The sequence below is a fragment of the Zootoca vivipara genome, chromosome 4, assembly GCF_965207765.1.
Source record: "Zootoca vivipara chromosome 4, rZooViv2.hap1.1, whole genome shotgun sequence".
NCBI lineage: Eukaryota > Metazoa > Chordata > Lepidosauria > Squamata > Lacertidae > Zootoca > Zootoca vivipara.
Window position 1 is genome coordinate 66,660,802 of NC_142587.1, and position 24,368 is coordinate 66,685,169.

The following is a 24,368-nucleotide window of genomic DNA, read 5'->3' on the forward strand; positions in this document are numbered from 1 at the left end:
TATTGGCAGTTCCAACGAAGCACAGATAAAACAGTTTGTTTTCATAGGTGCAAGAAGAACCTTTTCCAGCTGAAGGTCAGCCAGAGTTGAAATTGATTAGCTTTCATTGCTGAGTGCCTGCCTCATCTGTATAGGCAGGATTTGCTAGTTAAAGCTATACGGATACATTGTCTTTTTCCTACTTGTCCGGTTTCTTAAAATAGGTAGCTAATTGGGAAACTCAGCATTATTGAACAGAAAGACTAACCAAATGAAGCTTGTTTTCCTGTAGCAGACCACAGTTGCATATGTGAGGTTGCAGTACTAAACACATCCACTGAGGAATACGCCCCACAGAGCATACAGGACTCACTTTTGAAAAAGCATGTGCAGGTTTATTTTGTGAATTACTGAAGTAACCTGAAGAAGAAGAAGAATTTATTATTTCTACCCTACCCATCTGGCTGGTTTTCCCCAGCCACTCTGGGCAGCTCGCAAGTGAATATTAAAATATCAAACATTCTAAACTTCCCTAAACAGGGCTGCCTTCAGATGTCTTCTAAAAATCAGATAGTTGTTTATTTCCTTGACATCAGATGGGAGGGTGTTCCACAGGGCAGGTGCCACGGCTGAGAAGTGGTTCCCTGCCTCTACCTGATTCCCTGTAACCTCACTTCTCGCAGGGAGGGAACCACCAGAAGGCTCTCGGAGCTGGACCTCAGTGTCCGGGTTGAACGATAGGGATGGAGACAGAATTGTACAGCAGAGTTGGGCATCAACATTTCCAGGGGTTCCCAAACTAAGGCCCGGGGGCCGGATACGGCCCAATCACCTTCTAAATCTGGCCCGCGGACATTCTGGGAATCAGCATGCTTTTACATGAGTAGAATGTGTCCTTTGATTTAAAATGCATCTCTGGGTTATTTGTGAGGCATAGGAATTTGTTCATATATTTTTTCAAAATATAGTCCGGCCCCCCACAAGGTCTGAGGGACAGTGGACCGGCCCCCTGCTGAAAAAGTTTGCTGACCCCTGAAACAGTACCAGAACCATTAAATGTTATGACTAGGGTGGGGAACATTTTCCTCACAGAAGCATATGCCAGTGGCCAAAACTGAGCTTGCCCAGAGCCTAAAGTGTACATCAATTCATTTCCACTCACACAAAGCACATCTCACCATCCTCCCATTCTCTCTCTTTCTCTCTGACTCTCACATTCAAAAAACATGGGTACATACACTGCCAAAAAAAAAATCTCTTCACTGCAGCGCTTCCTCCCGTGTGTTAAGTAAACATCCCTCTAAATATAAATGACACAGCTCATACCTGTCCCAAGATTCTGGTAAGTGAGATTATTTCTATCTGATATCATATCATTTGCCAGAAGGAGCAGACGGTCAGGCTGAGCCACGTAAATATTGACACCTGTAAATAAAACAAAGAGTGTTATAAACCGATCATTGTAATGGTCACAAATGCTTTGAAAACATAAACTGATTTACTTATTGAAGCATTATACCTGCCATTTGAAACTAAGCAGATCTGCAGCACAACTGATAAGCGTAAAATCCCAAAACAAGTTGCAAACAAAAAATCTGAATAAGACAGAAACAGAAGCTGGGAGTGGGCCGGGGCCGGGGGGGGGGGCAGAACAGAAAGAAAGAGACCCCAAAGGAACAGCCAAATAAAGAAAAAGATTAGCTCTGTGGGGTCAAAGGATAAACACACGCCCTAAATAGAGGCTGCAAAGACATGTCACTGAAATGTGTTAAAGATTTTAACATTCAAACAATGCCATCCAAAGTTCCCCACATTCATGGTGATAGAGTCAATCCACATAGTCATTCCTCTTGGATATGCTATTTGGATATGCTAATATATTATTATTATTATTATTATTATTATTATTATTATTATTATTATTTGGTCCCCTTCAGCGACATAAATGTAGGGGACACTGCAAATGGCATCTGTGTGCAGCAGTTCCCAGAGTGAATATTGTTTGACTATACTTTCCATTAGGAGGGTAGAGGGTGTTATGGGAGGGGTAGGATCTCTGGTGGGTAACTTGTCCACCTTTGGTCTGCTCCCTGCACTCAGCTCTGACCTGTGACTCTTAGATGCTGTCAGCATGCGACAGTGGCTAAACCCAAGCTGGTGCCAAACGAACTGCTCTGCTTTCCTTTGGACCACATCAGTGAGTCTGAGGGTGTGGGTGGGTGTGTCTTGTCATATGGGCAGCCCAGGACTTCCATACACACTGCCCAGGCAACTTCGGTGCTGCTAACACAGCAGTTTGACTTCACCCCCGGAGGTGCACTCCATTGTCTCTAGAGACAGACGGATGCCAACCATGGTTTCCACTCAGTTATACCAGAGGTGGGGAACCTCAGGCTGAGGGGCCAAAAGCAGCCCTCCAAGGCCTCTCTCTCACACACCCTTGGAATTCTTCTCAGGCTGCATTCCTACCTCCAGACTAAAACTATCCCTGTTTTCCACCGAATTGTTTTTGTCTGGTAGAAATGTGTCCTTGAACTATGGTAATACTTGCCTGGATGGAGGATAGAGAGGGGTGTGCAACCTCTTTATTTTATTTTATTTTAAAACCCTTCCTTGGAGGTTTTTAAGCAGAGGCTGGATGGTCAACTGTCATGGATGCTTTAGCTGAGATTCCTGCACTGCATGGGGCTGGACTAGATGACCCTTGGGTCCCTTTGTTTTGTAGAAACTAGGCAACTGTACTAAGATAAAAGTTTTTTGCACTGCTCTGCTCCCTTTCCCCTCTGGCCCTCCTACCCTTGGCATGTGGCCCTCAGGTGTCTGTCCAAAAGGGAATGTGGCCCTCAGACACAACCCATGTAGCTACTGCCTAAGCACATTTTCCACCAAAGATCATTAAGTGATCTATTTTTAAACATGTATTTATTCACATTTTGTCTGCCCCATCCAAAAGGCACACAGGAGATAACTGTTCTTTAAAACAGACACGAATAAAATAATTGAAACCAATCTTAAAAACTCCACAAGTGCTCCTCTCATATAGGTTATCTCATGCCACCAAACCCATATCAAAACATTTTAATATGCACCTTTCCAAAGGTACTTCATCATGAAGCAGAAGAGTGGGAAGAAAATATTTAATAAAATCAGGAAGGATCATAATGAGGAAGAGCTCGTTTATTTTCTTCACTGTGTTTCGCTGCCATACCACACACAGGCAAGCTATTTGAGGACATGCATAAAAATTATTTTGATCTCAGCAAGCAGCCTTGTGTGCAGGTTCTTAAGACATGGATGTTTGAAGAACATTCAAGAAAGATCAAAGGTGCTGCACAAATATTATGGGTATAAGAAAATGGGAATGAACTTTAATTCCAACGGCTCTGCCTTCACAAACAATCTTCCATCAAAATGAAGGCATGAGCCAAGTTGTCAAAAACACAGTGGGAGAATGATTCACGTTTGAAACGTCTAAGGAAATAATACCAAAAGGGGGAAAAAATAAAGATTTTTTTAAAAAATCCAAGCTTAGAGTTTCTATTGCCTTCTATGGACAAAAATAAATAAATAAAATATTTTATCCCACAAGCAAACAAGTAAAGGGTTTAGAAACAAGCTAAAATAAAGCTGGTAAACAGCAAGTAACTTTCTGGATAAACCCTGAAGGTTTAACATTTGTTTTTGTTTTTCAGATGTATACCTTGGATCCCAAATGCCCTGGAACTCAGACGTTTTGGCTCCCAAACACCGCAAAACCAGAAGTGATTGTTCTAGTTTGTGAACATTCTTTTGGAAGCCAAACATCTGATGGGGCTTCTGCAGCTTCTGATTGGCTGCAGCCAATCAGAAGCCGCACTTTGGTTTCCGAACGTTTTGGAAGCTGAACAGACTTCTGGAACGGATTCCGTTTGATTTCCAAGGTATGACTGTATTATGCTTGCTATAGGGAGCTGAGAGGTGAGAAAAATCTGGTAGAAGGTTGTGGTGTTTCACCTCTAGGGGACCAGCAAGAGTTAAGTTGCATGGGAGGTGAATAGCCAATAGGAGCTCTCCAGGCAGAAGCAGGGGGATATAAAGAGAAGCAGTCAGTCAGAAGAGGAGATAAACAAGAGTTGGTGAGGAGTGGATGAGTGAGGTGGAGAGGATTTTGAGATAGAGAGAGGGTTAGAGAAGCTAGTGAGATGATCAGTGGTGCAGAATCTGAGAGAGTAATAAGAAGGGAACTTCAGTCAGGGAGGGAAAGGGGGGAACTAAAGCTAAAGGTTAAGTTTAAGCAAAAGTACTTGAGATACCGTGAAGAATTTATATGCTTGTAAGATCATCACCTAAATAAACTTAATTGTTTGGTTTACCTTTCACCTGATTGGAATCCAATATTTGTGTACCAGTACGCAGATTTACTGGTTGGTGGCAGCAAGGGAAGAATATAGGCGAGGGAGGTACCGGGTCAATAGACCATTAAACGTCTGGGGGCCCTTTGCCGGTGTATCTCACCACAAAGGTTAATATAGGGAAGTGCCATAACTCAAGATCCCAGATTCATCAGTTTCCTTGCCTGAAACCCTGAATAGCTGCTACAAGTCAGGGTAGACAATGGACTGAGCTGCATGGACTGAAAGCCTAGCTCTCTATAAGGTAATATCAACTTCTTGTGTTCTTATTTAGGAATCTCAAAATGTGGCATGCAAAAATAGGGAGTTTAGGGTCTGACAAGTAAGCCAATGAGGCCCAATAGAACTGTTTCCAGTATCAATGCTTCAGTGGCACGCTCTCCACCCACTCAGAAAAGGGGGGGGATCACTGAGCACTAGAAATGAATGGACCCATAGTATAATTTGGAATAATTGATATGATATGATTAGTTTGCAATTGAAAAATTTAATAAAAATTGATTTTTTAAAAATAAATAAATGAATGGACCCATTAAAGTCCAATGTGCCTCTTCCTGCTTCTGTGGAGATTTCTATGGGCACATGCTTAAAATACATAGGGAAACACAAAAACTTATATATATATATATATATATATATATATATATATAACATACATAAGGTGGCCAAAGGGCTTCAGTGATGCCCTATCTCCCCCCCCTTTACCTTTTTGAAAAAGGTACTGGTATTTCAAAATACCTTCAGCTAAGTTTTTCTTCAAGAGTTGACTTACTGAAATCAATGCATCTAACTTAGTCATGTTCATTAATTTTAATGTGTCTACACTGAGTAACGCTGAATACCACACAGTGGCAACATGGGGAGTGCCTTCCACCTTCCACCTCCCCAGAGTGACAGGACTTGATAATGTGTCATTGCTCTTAGGCAGAATTGTCCCCCCATCACTCCTGTGGTCTTCAAGTATCCAAAGACGGCTATAATATCTCCTCTTAGTCTTCTCTTAGCCAAGCTAAACATACTCAACTCTCTCAACCGTTCCTCATAAGGCTTAGTTTCCAAACCCTTGATCATCTTGGTCACCCTCTTCTGCACACATTCCAGCTTGTCAATAGATTTGTGGAGCATTTTATTATTCTTTTTGTTTTGTTTTAGCACCTGCTGGTAACATTTTCTGTTTAAATCATTTCATGTGTTACTATTGAAACATTTTAGTATGAAAAAATAAACAAATATTGCTGAAAACAGGAAAGTTATCAAATGTTACTAATCCCTCTGTTAAAGATGCAGGATTTTATTTTGTATAGCATTTACTGTTGGGTATTTCTCCAAATGGAGCCCTCTAAAAATCAAATGCAGAAAACTCCATACAATTGTTTTATTATTTGTAATCTCTGCCTTTTTAATCAGTGTTTCCTTTGACTGACAAGGTTCTCTCCACAAAATACTCTTTTTAAAAATATTTTTTTAATTGCTTCTGCGCCAGTTTACCTCACAGCATTTGACAGCTTTCAACCCTAACATTTTCATCTGCGATGGAAAAGGACAATCATCATTATATTTGGACAAGTATGCTAACATGCTGAGTAAACCAAAATCATTCCGATCACATAATAAATTAACTGTGCATGAGATGCAACAACAACAACAAAAAGACTTAATCTGTCCTGTCTAAAAATCGGAAGGAAAATGTACAATGTACAAAATCTGTGAAGTAGTTTAGCCTCACTAAGAATTTGTCTGAAAGAAAAAGCAGCCACTTAGGGCGCATTTCAAGCTCTGGACAAGCGGCAGCAGGACTTAGCAGCCCATCAACTCACACAGGCAAACTTTTAACTGATGCACCATTCCAAAGCAGGCTCAGGAACTGGACCCACACCAAGCCTATGCAGTCATGTGATCCTGGTCCAACACAGCCTCTCTCTGCCTGGGAATGCCCTCTGTCAGGGCCACCAGTAGCAGCTGTTTCATGAATGCCAAGGACTGCCCTGGATTAATGTTAACTCAATTTTGCGAAACTGATTATACAGCAGCCCTAGCAAAATGCACTAATGCAGACCTTACGTGTGCTTCAGTCCTAGTTTGACTTCCCACGCTGTGCCGTATAAGACACTGCCTGTCTGTTCAGGACTACATTTCCCCACATCTGTGAGACGCCACCCACAGCACTTCTACCTGCCACAGCAATGCAGAATAGGAAGCTCTGCACAAACGGAGTGGCAGGGAGATGCCAGAGGGAGTGCAAAGCCAGGTCTGGATTGCAGTATCAGATCAACACTAGTTTTTAACCTGGACTTAAAATCTCATTAAAGGTTTGTTGTTGTTGTTTAGTCGTGTCCGACTCTTCGTGACCCCATGGACCAGAGCACGCCAGGCACTCCTGTCTTCCACTGCCTCCCGCAGTTTGGTCAAACTCATGTTCGTAGCTTCGAGAACACTGTCCAACCATCTCGTCCTCTGTCGTCCCCTTCTCCTTGTGCCCTCCATCTTTCCCTGCATCAGGGTCTTTTCCAGGGAGTCTTCTCTTCTCATGAGGTGGCCAAAGTATTGGAGCCTCAGTTCCAATCTGGGGAACTGGGTTCGCTTCCCTGCTCCTCCACATGCAGCTGCTGGGTGACCTTGGGCTAGTCACACTTCTTTGAAGTATCTCAGCCCCACTCACCTCACAGAGTGTTTGTTGTGGGGGAGGAAGGGAAAGGAGAATGTTAGCTGCTTTGAGACTCCTTCGGGTAGTGATAAAGTGGGATATCAAATCCAAACTCTTCTTTTCTTCTTCAGGATCTGTCCTTCCAGTAAGCACTCAGGGCTGATTTCCTTCAGAATTGATAGCCTCCTCCAGCACCATAATTCAAGGTTTCGCTATGCTAAATTAAAGGTTTAGCTACACTTAAAATATTTTAAACAAATCCGTATTTTCTCTCGGCTTCCCCACTCTTCACACCTGTGAGTACGGTAACAACACTCTGAGAACAAAACTAACATAAATCAGCCTGTTCCCTTTGTGCACTGAAAAGAAATGAATTGTTGGGAAAGAAAGGGCTTTGTTACAAATACTTTGCAGACTAAGAGAAAGATAACATCGATTAATCGAAATTGAAACTTTAAAATTCATGTTATTACTACCCTGTTTCTCATATTTTAAGACATACCCATAAAATAAGCCATAGCAGGATTTTTAAGCATTCAAGGAATATAAGCCATACCCCGAAAATAAGACATAGTGATAGGCGCAGCAGCAATGCCGGCCGTGGCAGGGGGAGGAGGAAAAAAATAAGACATCCCTTGAAAATAAGCCATAGTGTGTTTTTTTGAGGAAAAAATAAATATAAGACGTGTCTTATAATATGAGAAACACGGTAGCTTCATAGGATCAGAAGTTCAGTGCTGGACAAGTGGAAAGTACTTCTGTTTGTGAAAGGGGAATGCTCCCCATTACCTATTTCTGTTGAAGCACCCCCATAACATAATGACATTCTGTTCAGAAGATTTTCCCCCACCCTGCTTCCTGCTTTCAGGGTACACAGAGAAATGTGTAGAGTCTGCTAACAGAGCCCTGTTAGGTTCATGGAAAGGAATTCAGGATCCAAGCCATTAAGTTGTACTCTTAATTCATGTATATGTACTGAAAGTGATATGTAGCTGTGAAGTTATTCTCTTTCAAGAGTAGGAGATGCAGTCAAGGGGTAACGGAGAACAATTTGGTTGGAGGAAGCAAGCAGTATTCCCCCCCACAAATCATGTTGAAGGGCCTTCTTTGCTTTCTCTCTTAGTTCTTGGTCTCAATAATTACAAAAACAAACAAACCCCACCCTTCCTCAATGAGAAACTAAACATTTCATGACAGGGATAGTAAAGTGGGACCCTCCTGATGTTGTTGAACAGCTCCTCTCAACCCTGACTGTTGGCCATGCTGGCTGAGGCTGGTGGGATTTAGAGTCCAACAACTTCTGCAGCGCCAAAGGTTTTCCCTCCTTGCTCTATAATACTGTATAGAACTTAAGGGAAATGAACTTCTCTATGAAAACAACAGTTGTGTCAATGCAGGGCTATATACTGTCCCTCCTTGAATCGTGGTGTATTTCTTGGGAACCTTACCATCACTTAATAAGCAAAATACGGCCTGTTCACACCCAAACAGCAGAAAGCCAAGTTTTATACCTTAGAAGCGAAGAACATAATAAATGCAAGTGTGATGCTAGAAAGAGCTGACGATGATAGAAAGGCCGAAAACTCCCCATATGGCACACATCTGAACATTACACAAGTCTAACTGCAATGTGCATTTCTGCCTCCCAAAATGAATTTTATGATCACAGAAACACCACACAAGGTTTTGATACATTTACCATCAAAATCAAATCATGCGATCAGAATGATAACGCAAAACAAAGGTCTCTTTTCTAAAGTCGTGGGGGAAAGGTGAGAGTCCCAAATTTGCAACTAGAAAATCTGTAATCTGATTCAGGACTGCCAATTTGTGGCATCTGTTCTACAAATCACTTACTAAGAGGCTGTGTTTTGACACATTTGACAGCTACTAAGTTCTGAAATCAGGAACTAAGAGAGAATTTGGCAGTGAGAGAGTTTAAGGACACATCCAACAATATGTATTTCAGCAAAAAAAACAACTTGTGGATCCAGATGTTTCAGATTAACCCCTCCCCCATAGAAGTACACTTACAACATTGTCATAGCCATTTAAAAAGTCAAAGTAATGCATTAAATCTGTGTGGATCCTGATTTACTGGTATGCATTTCTCTCACAACCAAACAATTTATTAAAACACTGGATTTTTTTCTTAATTGTCCCAATTCCGTTATTCTTTTCAAAACCATTCCAGGTGAAAATAAAGCTGTTTGAGACACACACAAACGTTTGAAAGCTACTATTACCATTTAAGGTATTATTCTACTTTGGAAAATGGAGGGCAGATCCTGTGGTTGAAGTGATTTTCTGAGGGAATCTGAGGAACTGAGGCAAACAGCAGCCACATCACAGATTTGAAATGAACGCATTTCAGGGTCCAGATGGCATCTATCCAACAGCTCTTAAAGAACTTAAATATGTAATTGCTGCTCTTTTAAAAAAAGAAACAAAAATAATACCTGACCCCTTGCAACTGGTCTCTAAGAGTGGCTTCTTTATCTGAGCACCAGGAAGTGGTCAATGTAACACCAATTTTAAATAAGGGATTCAGGGAGGATATGGGAAACTATCTTAACTTAATGTACCTGTATGTTCTAGGAACACTGGTGGAAAGCACATAGAAGAAGTATTGATGAAGAGCCAGCATGGCCTCCACAAATTTGTCATTTCTAACTATGGTAACCTCTTGGAGTTAGCTTTTTCAGTAAGCATGTGGATGAAGTTATCTGGACTTTCAAAAAGCTTTTGGTACAGTACAACACCAAAGACTGCTAGAGCAGAAATAAACTGTTCTCACAATGGAAAGATTAACAAACAAACAAAAAGAACCAGAGTCCCCCCAGGATAAGGATTGGGATCTGTGCTTTTTAACGTGTTCATAAAATGACCTGGAGTTTGAGGTCAGAAGTAAGCTGGCCAAGTTTGCTGATTATACCACATTATTTGGGGTGGTTAAAAGGGGGTCGGGTCATGGGGAGTTTCCAAAGGATGTATCCAAACTGCCTTATAGGGTATGCAAATGGCAAACTCCATGAAAAAAGTGTCAAGTGATACAAATTGGGGCAAAATTTTCTAACTTCACATATATGCTCTTGGGGTCTGAACTGGCAGTGACTGACCACAAATGAGATCTTAGGGCCAACCATGGGTAGTTTGACCCAATGGGTAGCTGCTATGAAAATGGAGATTTCCATGTCGTAGATCATTAGGAAAGGAATTGAAAATAAATAAAACTGTCATTGCCACAATGCCATTATACAAATCTATGCTGTGAGAATACCCTCAAAGAGGGTATTGTAGAGCTGGAAAAGGGGCAGAAAGGGGCATCCAAAATCACCATCAGCACCATCCCTTTTAATTTGTATACTGTCTTTCTATTTTACTATACCCAAGGCAGTTTACAAGCTGAAGAAACAAAGAATGTACACCTTATAACAATATAATCCAATACAAAAATGTGAGAATAAAACATAACTTTAAAATAAGCAACTTATATCAAACGAAGTAATATTCAACAATGAACAATGGCCTGCAGCAACTCAAGGTAGTAAGGTGAGGTGACATTAAAAAACATGGAGCTTTTCAGTTTAGAGAAAAGGCACGTAAGTATGTATGTGTATATGTGGCTGTAATTGTGTTTTTGTTTTCATGGGACAGCATTCAATTTTGTTTTACTATGACAATGACAATAAAGTTATATCTAAATCTATCTAAAATAGCTAAATGTACAGCTATATATAATCAGGCATGGTATAGAGAAGGTGGATAGAAAGACATTTCTCTTCTTCTCTCACTACACTAGAAATTGGTATCATCCAATGAACCTGAATATTCATTGAGGTTGTCGTTCGGTTACATTTGGGGTATATGTATTAATGAAGTAAGATGATATTGGTGTCTATCAGACTGTTGCATGTAAAAACTTTATGGTGGGGGTTAGTGTCACAGAAGAGTTATAGAAAGAACCTGACATACAAACCACAATTTACCACTGGAAAGTACTCTTGTAACACTACAATTGTGGGAAAAGACTGGCAGAGGAAGTGCTTATGACTTTTTCTTTTCCTCAGAGGAAATAACGTGGAACACTGCAAGAGCAGCATCTTTTAACAAACGGGTAGTATTACAGTAGTTTGCTAGATAATCTACATTTTTGGTGACCACATCTATTGGACAAATATTTTTAAGGCTATCTTCAGGATGTACATAGGTAGGAGGATACACACGTACAGATTAGAAAAGTTTTGCTGGCTTGATACAAAACCCAACCAAATATACTTTGAAAAGAAGGGTGTCGTCATTTTGTCTGATTTACAGTCATCATCAGATACCTGTGATGTTAAGTCTGTTTAGAAATCTACTATTAGTATTCTTGGGAGAAAAATTAGAAGTTCCACAGCTGAGGTTGGTGCTCAGATTCTCCTTCTCAAGAAGCTCATAAACCTGAAATGCAAAGTCTGATATATCTTTGTTATGCTTACTTGCAAATAAGGTGCACTGCAATCCATGCAGATTTCTCAAATACCAGTAAGTGAACAGGACTATAGCCTTACAGCACAATCTTGTGTCTGTTATTTGTGGAAGTAAGCTTCCCTCTATTTAATGGAAATATTTGATTTGATTTTAATTAAGGTAGTTATAGGACACTTTTCAATCCCAGGGCAATTTATATATATAAAATCCCAGCTCCAATAAAATGTATCTCACTTGGATTAGTGTTTAAAATTGCAGCCTATATCCAACACTCTATTGAAGGGTATGGGTGTGATGAGATGAATTGATTGTTTTTATTATTTTCAACAGAGAAACCGAGGGATACGACCTTCTTCAGCTTGGCGGCCACATTTCCTTCTAGGGCAAAATGTCAGCAGCAGGTGGCAAATGCGGCTGAGCAATCGTTGCAGATTTTACCTTTGTACAGGAGACCAAGTTTCACACACCCCTCTCTGTTCTCCGTTTAGGGAATCACAGTGTTTTTATCAGAATTCAAGGACACAATCCAACCAGGCAAAACCAGGACGCAAAGCAGGACCAATAGGGGATGTGGCCTGGGGAGGATTCCAAGGGCCAGATAAGAGAGGCTTGGTGGCCCTGAGGTTCTCCACCCCTGCATCAGTGGGTTTCTACCTATCAGCCGCTGCTGAGCTGGAATTCATTTGCAGACCTGACATCTATCAAATGGGGAGTGAACAGAGCCTAAGAGCAGATAGCTCCCTCCAGAAAGGAATTCTTCCTTATCCAGTATTTATGTCAATGACTCCTCTTGTTTTGAAGGTTCCTTACAAGTCGAGAGGGCTTCGTACTCATTTGTCATTCCCCTTTTCGCATCACCTTGTTTGCATTTGACTGTCAATTGCAACAGGACACACCTATGGTTTGCATAACATCCTTCACCCACTGACTATCATCTGTCTAAATCAATGCAAATATGTTTATGCTAACTAAGGACAATACTTCATACATATGAGTTTGTCGCAAAGCAAATGTGCTAGTCTTTCACTTGCCATAGCACCCTTTGCTGGTTTTTGTAGGCAAAGCTGTAGATCTCATGGATGCATGAGGATGAATGGGAGCTTCCAACAAAAACAAAACAAGCGAATTCAAAATTGTATAAGCCAATCAACCTAGATTTTATATTCTCATTTTGTTCTTTTTCTCCTGGTTTTCAGACGGAATCCTTCCCAGCTTTACCAGGATATTCTGAAGAACGTGGCATCTTCTGCAAACAAAGCAGATGCACTACCACTGCGGGACATCATTTAAAAGGTTAATAATATCGGAGGAGAGGAGGCTTTAAAACTCTGGCCATATGGCAAGGAAACCATTACATTTCAACTGAAATTTAGAACAATGACCTTTCAGTCAAAGAAACCTCAAACCTCAACGAGTAGACCCTGCCCCCATGCAATGAACATTATAAAAGTGTTGCTTTTGGCTTAAGGCAAACTAACTCTGGATGTTGGGAAGCAGACAGAACTGTTTTAAAGCTGTCCGGAAGCAGGCTTAAGATTCTTGATCCCTGAAAGAACACATGAAGTACCAGAGAGTAGTATATATCACCATTCCTGTCACTGCAGGATCCTCAGAAAAGGGACAACCGGCACTCACATGCAGTTCTGTATTTACTTCACTGGTACAACAATGGAAATAAAACATACAGGTGGAATAAGAGCATAACAAAATGCATTTGGGGCTTCTAATTGCTCTTGTTCTTTTAGTCCTTGTAACTATTTACATCTTGGTCCTCATCTCCTTTTTTTTTTACTTTTGCCACTTTGTTTTTAAAAAAAATCCTGTTTCAAATGCTAGTATGATTATCAATTTATTCTTTCCCTACACAAAACATATAGTAATTGGTTTTCTCTGAAGAACCTGTTCAAAACACGCAGCCTGATCCAACACATTTCCCCAGAAAACCCCACTCAGTTCATCCATGTAAGTGTGCCTAGGACTGCAGCCTTATTCCATCTTGTTTTTAACTCATAATAGTTATCTATACTTGGATCCAACTACCACCTCCTCTTCGTTTTTCTCTCCCTAATGTCATATGCTGACAATGTATTCGAGGTAACAACTAAAACGCGTTTGACTGCTTCATAGCTCCATATGGTCAAAGCATTTTAATAGGAGCAAGAACCACAGCATCAGTGTTGCCAAATGTGAAGTAAACCTCATCAGCGATGGAAGTAGCAAGCAGCAGTTAACATAACATACTGTACAGTACTGTAATTATCAAGGTACTTACTCAAGAATGTCTGAGTGCTACAGAATGTTAATAAGACAATCCCAGAACAAATTGCTCTTACCGTAGTAGACTGTAGCCATAGATTTCTATAAAATAGCTTCCCTTCAGTTTTCAAACTCACATCCATTTTCTAAAACTGAAGAAGATTTATTCTTATTAATCATGACTTATATTCCGTCCTATCTCAAAGGCTTGGAACACATCTAAAACCAGCACACAGGTAATATCTACCACACATATAAAGCTTTAAGGTAAATTCAACCACTACAAATAATTCCAGTGATATAAGCCAACTCAAATAATAAGGTCCTCCTACAGTGCTTACAGTACCTAGAGGTAAGGTAAAGGTAAAGGACTCCTGGATGGTTAAGTCCAGTCAAACTGCGCCCGCCCACCAGCCGCACAACGGTGCCAGGGCGCCCGACATGCTTAAGACGGCCCTGGTATTACCACACTTTACTCTGAACCTTTGGCTGCTTGCTATCTTTCAACAAACAGAGCTGGTAACAACAAGTGCAGATATGATCACTAAAGAATCCCACAGGTTATCAACCAGGAAACTCACACATGCATTCAAGGACAACCCATGTGCTCACAAAATAAAGATTATGGTTTATCAATATCTGGACATGCATAGTGTGAGATGCTCCAGAGTGGTCAGAAACTTCCTAACTTGATCTCGAAACAACTGAAGCAAACTGTGTCCCAAAGCTAGAAGCAGGATTGAAAAAAAGACAAGGCAGAATGCCTAGATGCCTAGAATTGTACACCAACTACATGCTGTAACGATTTCCCCAATTTTCCCACAAAGGAGGAGGCAGAATTAAAATGAGCTTTTTGACATAAAGTAAATATTTCTTCTTGTTGTTGTTTATTCGTGTCCGTCTCTTCGTGACCCCATGGACCATAGCACATCTTGCACTGCCTCCTGCAGTTTGGTCAAACTCATGTTCGTAGCTTCGAGAACACTGTCCAGCCATCTCGTCCTCTGTCGTCCCCTTCTCCTTGTGCCCTCAATCGTTCCCAACATCAGGGTCTTTTCCAGGGAGTCTTCTCTTCTCATGAGGTGGCCAAAGTATTGGAGCCTCAGCTTCACGATCTGTCCTTCCAGTGAGCACTCAGGGCTGATTTCCTTCAGAATGGATAGGTTTGATCTTCTTGCAGTCCATGGGACTCTCAAGAGTCTCCTCCAGCACCATAATTCAATCTCTTTATTACAGCCAATGACTGAAGTATGATCTGCAACCTTAACTTTTGACATTTATTTTGTACTTCCATGTACCATAGGAAGATCCACTGCTGTTTCAGCGGGAGAAGGAGTTAAGAGTCCATAGCTCCCTTGCTATGGGAGAGATAATACAAGTCAACATATCTTCCACCTCTGTGGGAGGACAAAACCTTATGAGAGTTCTGGAAACCTAGTACCTTGGAAGTTGAATGGAATCCATTCCGGAACTCCATTCGACTTCCAAAACGTTCAGAAACCAAAGTGCGGTTTCTGATTGCGGCTACTAGAAGTCATAAAAGTCATAGAAGCCCCATCGGACATTTGGCTTCCAAAAATAGTTTACAAACCGGAACAGTCACTTCCAGGTTTGGGACGTTCAGGAGCCAAAACGTTTGAGAACTAAGCTGTTCAAAAACCAAGGTACGACTGTATATCACTTCAATGGAGGTTTAGAGCTGCAACATATGAATCTTTATGGGTTCTATATTATCTTCCATATTACCTTTTTCAATTTCAGACGACCTGTTCCCAGGTTAGAATTTCCAATGAAAATATGCATAAGTTCCTAAGTGTTCTCACCAAGTGCATTTTTCATTCTCATTAGATTTCCTGGAATCTCCCAAACCTCACACTGAGCTGTGAAAAGACCTTTGCCAACAGCAGACATTGCCCTTCTTTATAAGGACAGTGATCCCTTTGCCTTTTTCTTAAATCCATTTTAAAAGCAAAGCAAACTGAATATGCTTTTATTTCGCCCTTGATTTTTGAGTGACAGTGGCATAAATGCATTAGGCTGCATTGTACAGAGGCCAACCACCACCAAGAGGATTCATTCCACAGTGGTTTTGTGGTTCAGGGAATCATAGCAAGACCAGTCAAACTAAACTATATAGGAGTCTGTACCACAAGGGCATGAGGGACGCGGGTGGCACTGTGGTCTAAACCACAGAGCCTAGGGCTTGCCGATCAGAAGGTTGGCGGTTCAAATCCCTGCGATGGGGTGAGCTCCCGTTGTTCGGTCCCAGCTCCTGCCCACCTAGCAGTTCGAAAACACGTCAAAGTGCAAGTAGATAAATAGGTACTGCTCCAACGGGAAGGTAAACAGCATTTCCGTGAGCTGCTCTGATTCGCCAGAAGCGGCTTAGTCATGCTGGCCACTTGACCCGGAAGCTGTCTGCGGACAAACACCGGCTCCCTCGGCCTATAGAGCGAGATGAGCGCGCAACCCCACAGTCATCTGCGATTGGACTTAACGGTCAGCGGTCCCTTTACCTTACTACAAGGGCAAACAAGATCCCTTATCAAATAGAAGATGCATAAGTGCAAACAAAATAGAATTAATTATGTCCCATAATTATCAGGAAGGAAGAAGTATAGCAGAGCAAGTTGAAAGCATGCAGATGTATCTTTGTTTTAGCAGACTGTTGTTGCTTAAAGGAATAGGGGATCCTATGCTAAACCAATGTGTCTGCCACCCATTATTTTAGCCCTTCTAGTCCTGGAATATAAATTGAGATTCACACAGCCTCCTTTCCTTCTGCTCAGCCTCTGAAATTGTCTATAATATAGTCAGCATTCTACCCCTCCAATTGGAAAAGCTATTCATACATTGAAGTTTTTCTAAACTTGAAAACATTTATTCAGTTCCCTAATTTTATGAAGAAGCAACTGCTATATTATGAGCTTTAGAATATTCCGAGGTGCAGGCACAGTCTTAACCTCCCATATAGCTAATCATCATAAGAACCAGAATCTAGATGGTGGCGCTACTCTATAACTTGCTTCCCATAATAGTCAACCAGTCCCAACCGGTTCTCACATGTCAGTCAATGATGATGTTTGAATTCCAAGGTCTACTCAGTGAAGGTGACGCACTTCACCAAATCCATCCCCTGCAGAAGACTGCTACAGAGTATAACTTAAGGAAAGCTACTGCTTACATCTATACAACCTATGCACATAGCCTTTATGTTCTGTAAAGAATTTAGCAGTCTTTCTTGTCTTCACAATAGCTTTGAAGTGGGTTTCCATTATTTCTGTTTAAAAGATGATCAGAGATTTACCACACACTATGGCAACTTTGGATGATACTAGAAGTGCTAACTAACAAGGGAATGAACTCTCTGTGCTCACATTCTCTGTACAGTACTTGCATATCTGTGCAAGCTGTATGAGTGACCTCCAATTTTGCACAAGTTGCAGTGGAAGAGCAAAAATGCCAATGCAAGGAACCTGTGCACTCACTTAAGGCAGAGATGGGGACACAGCTTTTCTCCTCCCAGAACATTGGCTACGCTACCTGGAGTCCAACAACATCCAATGGGCCAGAGGTTCCCCATGCCTGACGTAAGGGTAGCACTGATTGTATTATCCAAAGACATCCTGCATTTTTGACACAACTGAGACTTAAACTCCAGTCCAGAAGATCACAGTTCAGCAACCTATGCCAGGCAGAGCCAACACGTTGTCCTCCATGTGTTGAACTTCAGCCCCCATCATTCCTGGCCATTCGCCCCATACTGGCTGGGGCTGATGGGAGATAGAATCTGGTAACATTGGAAAGGCATTGTGTTGGCTACCATTCAGTCTATATACTGGACCAAACTGCAGTAAAGGGGCTATCCATCTCTTCATCACCGTGATTGTAAGTTCAACATGTTATACTTTGATCACAAAAATGACAGAGTCTAGTGACATCTTAGAGAAAACTTGATTCAGCATTTCATAAGCATTTCTGGGTAAATTATCCTACAGATTTAAAATACGTAAACAGTCTACCATGACTACCGCTTTGTGCGTCTGACGAGTCCACAAACATTTATGCCACAATAAATCTGTTAGTCTTTAAGACACCACAAGACGTCTCTCTCTCCCCCTCTCTCTGTGTATGTGTGTGTTTGCTGTAACAGACAAACACAGCTATCATTTTCCAGGCTCAAGTTCTGGATTATGTGATCTGAAGCACATGTTTCAACTTCTGTCCTGTACTCTCCTGACAACAACCAGTGTACTTTGCTTGAATAAGAGCAGTAAAATCACATCTTCATTTGCTTAGGAAAACTATGCAAAACTGAGGATAGCATCACCAAACAGATCCTATTTGTGAATGCACAGATGAAGTCTTTGGGCTTATCAAGAGGGAGACAGAGAGAGAGAGAACAGAACACAAAAAGCTTCCTTTAAGAGACATTTTTAAAGGGCAACAATCATCTGGGATAGCATACAAAAGAGGAAAACCCTACAGGAGGAAACAGCAAGTGGGTGAGAGGAAACTGCCTAGCTGTGTTTGTACAAAGTCTCTTTCAAGGCAAGCACTAATCCTTCAGCTACAGAGGGTTCCTAACCAAAGCTCTGCTGAATGATTCTCAGCGGAAGAGAACAGTTTACATTAAGTCAACAGTGCCCTGGACTTGCAAAAAAACAAAACAAATGCTGTGCTGTCCCCGTTTCTTCTCAGCAGAGGCTTTTAACCTACTCTAAGCAAGTCCATTAGCAGAAATTTGTAGAAGTTGAAAAACAAACGCGCCACAGTTTGCAAAAGCAAAAAGCCCAGCAAGATTAAAATGCATGCAAAGCGACCAGTAAATCTTCCCCCATGAAAGACAAAACAAATCTGTCTGCCACGGAGCATAAAAGAGCAGGGAATCCTGGTGGGCAACAGAGAGACAGGTTTTGGGTTGTTAAGTAGGTGCCCTTTCTGGAGATGCCCTCCAAAATTCATTCCCTCCAAAAAAACAAAACAAAACAAAACTTCAGGGCGAAGTTTACAATCCTCTCCTGGGTTTTGTTTAGCTTCCGGACGGAGAGACGGACTTGCCTTTCTTAGGCAGCGCTCCCTTGCCCCGCACACAAGCTGTCTGCTGCGCGCTTTCTGCGCTCCTTCTCCCCGCACGTTGTGCGCGCGGGCGCGCAGATACCCAAAAGCGCGCGGGACAAAAGCAGTTGCTCCAGGCAGCGCCTCACTCACCTCCTGGCGCTGCTGCCTTTTGTGCATCCTTCGCCTTCTCCAGCCACTCCGGAGACTCCTATCGCGGGCGCCTTACCAAGAGAGACCCCCCCCTCCCGCCTCCTTCCTCAGCCCGACAGGATCCTCCTCCTGCTGCTGCTGCTGCTCCTATTCCTCCCCGCGCAGCCGAAGCCAGTCCCGCCCCTTAGGGTATCCAAGCTCCAGCCGAAGAGCTCCGCCACACACACTCACACACACCCCTCCCGGCTACAATGGTTCGTTCCCTCCGGGATAACAGGGAGAGGGGAGGATCGAAAGAGGAGGGGTGCGAGAGACGCGCGCAGAGTCAGGAAGAAAGAGGATTTTTCCGAGCACAGGAAAGCTAACGAGCTGGGAGAAAGGGGGATAGTTCCAAATATTTCGCTCTGCATCTGATTGCACTTTGACCCCCGGAGGTTTAGGGCCAGTGGCTGTCTCTTAGCCAATTCTACCTGGCAGGGATGTTGGGAAGATAAAGGAGGAGAGAGAACAACCACCTGCACTATCTTGAGCTCCTTGGAGAAAAGTTGGAATACAGATGTAATACGAATAATAAACTGCAGTGCTAGTCACACTTACCTAGGAAGGAGGCCCGTTGAAGTCAGTGGGATTTTCTTCTGATTTGATTGGCTGCGGTTGTAAATCCGTTATGCGTTTACAATACTCTGTTTGGAGAACAAATTCAGGTTGGCCTTCTAGAATCCAGTTCTGGAGAAGAAAGCCTGTATTTGGGGAACAAGGTGAAATCCTCCCTTGAGGCTCTTGGGAAGTAGATTTCAGTGGCTGCCAACGCTGCAGTGACACCCACTTTAGGACAGGATAGGGGCAGAAAGCCAAGGTGCCACTCAGCATAGCAGAGGGTTAGACTAGATGACCCTTGGGGTCCCGTCCAACTCTACAATTCAATGAAAGCAAGATGAGCAGGAAGGCACCCAAAATCAGCAGGGCTGGATTGTCACTTTTTAAAAATAAGGGTTGGATCCATACCTGTTCATACTTGGAGTAGCCCAATTAAAATCAGTGGGGCTTAAATTAGTGGGGTTTCCTTCCAAGAAAGTGTGTCCTGCAGTCCTAAACACACTTAACCTGAATGAGGCTGCAATTCTAACCCCAATTACCTGGGAGTAAGAACCCCCATTGGCATGGTTAGGCTTGCAGTGTAAATCTGAATCTGACCTATTACCATCTAAAGAGGAAGGCCACATACTGTAAAAGCATTAGCTCTGGAGTGCAAAATTATGTCATTGCACTACTGGTGCCACACTTCCTACTCTCTCCCTTGGCTGACTTGTAGGGCGCAAGTTTCTCACTGCTGCTGGAGAGCACATTGCAGATAGAGCCGATGCAGGCTAAAGTCCTGGATTGCCGCAATACAATTCCCCTTTTCCAGGACTACTCCCGGTGACATCATGCTAGGAGCAATGTGCCTGGAGCACTTTAGGGGAGCTGGTTGAGAAATCTCTTGTAAAACTTAGCACAGATTTTCTGCAAAAGGGCAGGCTGTCGGGGAACAACAAATAGTTATTCATCATGAGTCAGCTTCCTATCTGTGACATCAGCAAGAAAAATAGGAGGAGAGCCAGAAAGAGGGGAGGGAAGGGAAAGGAATCTAGTCTCAGAAGACTCCCCCTTCTCCTCCTCCTGTCCAGAGCTTGGACTGGAGTCAGACTCGCAAGGAAAAGGAAGGATGTCTGCAGCCGGACTCTCTCAGGAATCCAGCTGTGTTTATTCACCCCTCTTGCATAGAGACGTGAGGACATTTCAAAGGGGGACTGCTTAGTATCCACCCTTTGGACTGCTTAAGCAGCAACCCTTCAACAGCACTCCTTTAGAAAAAAGATTGGGATAAGTTTGCTTCCTTGAAACTCTAGCTCTCTAAAGTAGCTCCGAAGAGCCATTTCGAATTGCTTGCAAAACGGTTATAGCAACCCCACACAAAAAAGAAGAGGGTTTGTTCTGGTCATGTGTGACCTTACACAGGAAACGCTGGGGGCCTTTTCTGTTTTGTCATTATTCATTTAGTTGGCCCAGACAATGTTGTGTTGAGTTCAACATAATCCTTTTAAGTCTGTGCCTACATTGGCCAGTTTCCTCCATTACTAAGGCAAGAGGTTGCCTGTGGGTCTTGCTTCTGCTCCAGGCTGCTGTTTTATTGCATTCTGCAACCTCTGGCTTTGACAAAATCCATTTGTTTTCAGGAAAGTATCATAGATGCAGCTTTCCCACAAATTGTGCCCAAAGTGACTCACTCACAACATATAGCATTAAAAATAGAAACAATTATAAACAATCTAATCCATAAATATAAAATCAATATATAGTTTAAACAGAGGAGAAAACGATACCAATACAAAAGTAGAATTGTTGCACAAAGGCACCACCATGGTCCAGATGATGTATCTGTAGTTTGGATCCAAGACTCCATCTTCAAACATCCATAGATTCCACCCCAACTTTCAACTAGGGCACTGTAGACATCCCATCCTGGCTCTAACTCAGAAAGTGGTCTCATGCCCACCGTTATTGTGCCTCTTGCCCCCACATGGTGGCCATCTGGCGTTTTGAACACAGCAACAGCATCAGCTCGAAATGCCTGCTTTGTCAAGGACAACGAATACACTCTCTTCCCTTCCTCTCTCCCCATTTCCCATTCTAGTCCACGCACCAACATCTGCCATGCAAGCAATACTCTGATTACTGTTTATCAGAAGCCATTGAGTGCTGCGTGCAAAATGCAGAATCCAGCAAAGAGGTCCAGTAACTGCTGGGAAATTAGGTTTCATTTTCTGGTAAGTGTCTTGTAAATCGTGTCTACTTGTTAGTTAGTGACTTGTTAATTCAAGATGATATTTCATGTGGTTACAAAACAACACCATGTAGCATGGCAGTTTAAAACTAGTCATAAAATTCCTAATGTCTAGACAAAAGTCAAAAGAACCACAGTTATCATAATATTTACTGTAAATTATATAAATAAGATTATAAAAGATCCCTGACATGGAATGTTTACTGGCAAAAGCCCACATATCTTGTTCTTTTATAACAATTCCATAGAGGCATACCTATTTAATATCCACAAAAACAAAACAAAACATATTTATTCTTTTTTTAAAAAAACACCTCTAGTATATTTAAAAGTACTGTTGTTATATTGCTGAACAAAAAGAAATACTTTGTCATGCCCTTCTCTACTGCTTTGTTTCATCTTTTTTTAAAAAAAAAAAAAGTGATACTCAGAAGGGAATAGGTTTTGGCTATGGTTTAAATCCTGAAGCATCAGTAGTCTTGCCAGCTCTTAGAACTCCAACGAAGAAACTAAGATGAAATTTGCCAGATTATGCACACTCCGAACTTCATTCTTTATAGATGCCACATTTACAAAGGCGTGTATAACTTCACTTGGGCTGCAGCTCAGAGTAAGTCCCATTGAACACAATGTGGCTTACTTCTGAGTTCACATGTGTAGGATTCTGATGTTAACACTCTTTGAAAACTGTGTTTGTGTTTCCCCCCTCAGAACTATTTTTAAAATGGCAGATCCATTAGCCAGCTGGCATTTCATCAGCATGGTAGCAATGATGACAGGGCAATTGTGCTGAAGCCAAGCATGCCAGTGTCCATTCCATTTGATCCCCCCATCAACACAGAGTCATCATTCCTTGCTTACTTAACACATTTAGTCTTCACTGAGCTGTGCTGGGTTTCCCCTTTAGTATTTTCCTCTCAAGAGATATTGGACTTCTGTCAATTTTGGGGCTCCTTCAAGCCAGCTGTTACTTCCTCTTAATTCCAAGTGGCGCCATTTTCTTTACGCTAGGATCCACACTCAAATTACGAATGTGCTACTAGCTTGTAGGATTTGAGAGAGTTTGATATGCTTCACATATACTTTCATGGTGTGATGGTTACGACCTGGCAAGGCAAGCGCTGTGATTTAACCAACTTCAATAAAAGTTGAGTGAAGCCTCCGTGAAGGCTGTTTACACCAGGATTCTTTGGGGGAAGCAATAACTGTTTGAAGCAGCATAAGAAAAACATGTGCATCTCACTTTCCCTCTACAAATCTCAAGGTAGGAATTTTTTATCCAGTGGTATGCGTTAAGGTGAAAGGTAGTGACTAGCCCAGTATCACCGAGTGATGGTTGAGTTGGGATGAGATTTGATGCTACTGTATTTTTAGCTTGTAACTGTGGGTGATACTCAACTAAGTTTTACTCAGCAAAGACCCACTGAAATTAACAACATGACCTAACTTTGCAATGCTAATTTATGCCAATGAGTTTCCTCAGAGTAAACCTTGGTTAATAAGCACCCTGTCCTAACCTGCCCTGAGATCTCCAGTAATGAGGGATGGGCCAAAAATGTGCCAAGCAAACAAATACATAAAATGTTAAAATGATAGTGATCAACACTGACAGTGTGTTTGTGTGTGTGTGCCTAAAGAGAAGGGATGAAAAAGAGGGGGTTGTGTGAGAAAAGGAACATAGTAACTGATAACTTGAAACTGATTAAGTAGGTTATTATATAAGCCAGTCTGCAATCACAACAAAATTGTTGAGTGTCTTTGTTGCTACAACAACTGTATGTGTTTTCCATTCACTTAAGCCGCTAAGAGCTTCCTGAAAATAGTCAAAGCATTCCCTTAATCAGACTCCTGATTAATGTAAATGACCAACTACCTGATGCTAAACATGTTGACTCAGAAGAAAAATATGTCACTGACTTAGGGTGTTTAGAATAGTAGGTGGTGTTCATTAGCACCAAGCATCAAGCACTGAAAGGCCATTCTACATTGTGGTTGTCCTTGCCTAACTAGTAAGAGAAACCTTGTGTTTTACAAGTTGCTTCTACTGGACATAGCTACTTACAGTTGAGAAGGGGTGGAGTGTGGGGTCCTTGACATTTATAAAATACTTTCCTAGCATAACATTCCATTCTAGGGGTGCAGCTGATTCAGATCTGTTCTGAATTCCTTATGTCAGCCTGTTCTGCAACTGTAAAATCAAGGATTTGGGGCCAAGGCTTACCCAGATTTCGGTCCAGAAGCCTTCGTCTTGGTTTATGTGAAGTAACCAGGGGAAAAGCAGACCTTTGAGCATGTGCAAAATACCTTAAAGAAGAGCCTTCAAGTGTAAGTGTAAGAAGATCAGACCAAAGACCTATATAACAAAAGGCCAATTAAAACAAAATGCAAACTCTAAAAACAATAAAACCATTCCTACAGATGCACATTTAATATGTACAATTGTCCCCAAATAGCTAGTATTCCATCACCAAGCACTTACCAGATATCCTTACTGCTCAATTTGAGACAATGCTTATCTTTTCATCGTTCATTCATTTTATATACTACCCTTCATTCAAATATCACTGAGCAGTTTACAATATAAAAGAAC

General features: G+C 41.8%; 1 protein-coding gene across 22 annotated transcripts in view; it reads right to left on the reverse strand.

Moving 5' to 3' along the window:
- PHLDB2 (pleckstrin homology like domain family B member 2) overlaps window positions 1-20,331 on the reverse strand; it is a 79,160-nt gene extending 58,829 nt beyond the window's left edge. For 9 of the 22 annotated variants that reach the window (XM_088668072.1, XM_088668071.1, XM_035116344.3 and 6 more), the window contains exons 1-3: window positions 18,955-19,010; window positions 13,821-13,895; window positions 1,306-1,404 (exon numbers count right to left, since the gene is read on the reverse strand). In XM_088668072.1, the coding sequence (XP_088524198.1) occupies window positions 1,306-1,404; window positions 13,821-13,839 (118 nt within the window). In that variant the 5' untranslated portion in view covers window positions 13,840-13,895; window positions 18,955-19,010. Of the gene's footprint in view, window positions 1-1,305; window positions 1,405-13,820; window positions 13,896-18,804; window positions 19,011-19,551 lie in introns of those variants that run through there. The other 13 variants (XM_088668073.1, XM_088668064.1, XM_088668068.1 and 10 more) reach the window with 4 other exon arrangements.
- Between the last annotated feature and the right edge of the window lie 4,037 nt (window positions 20,332-24,368).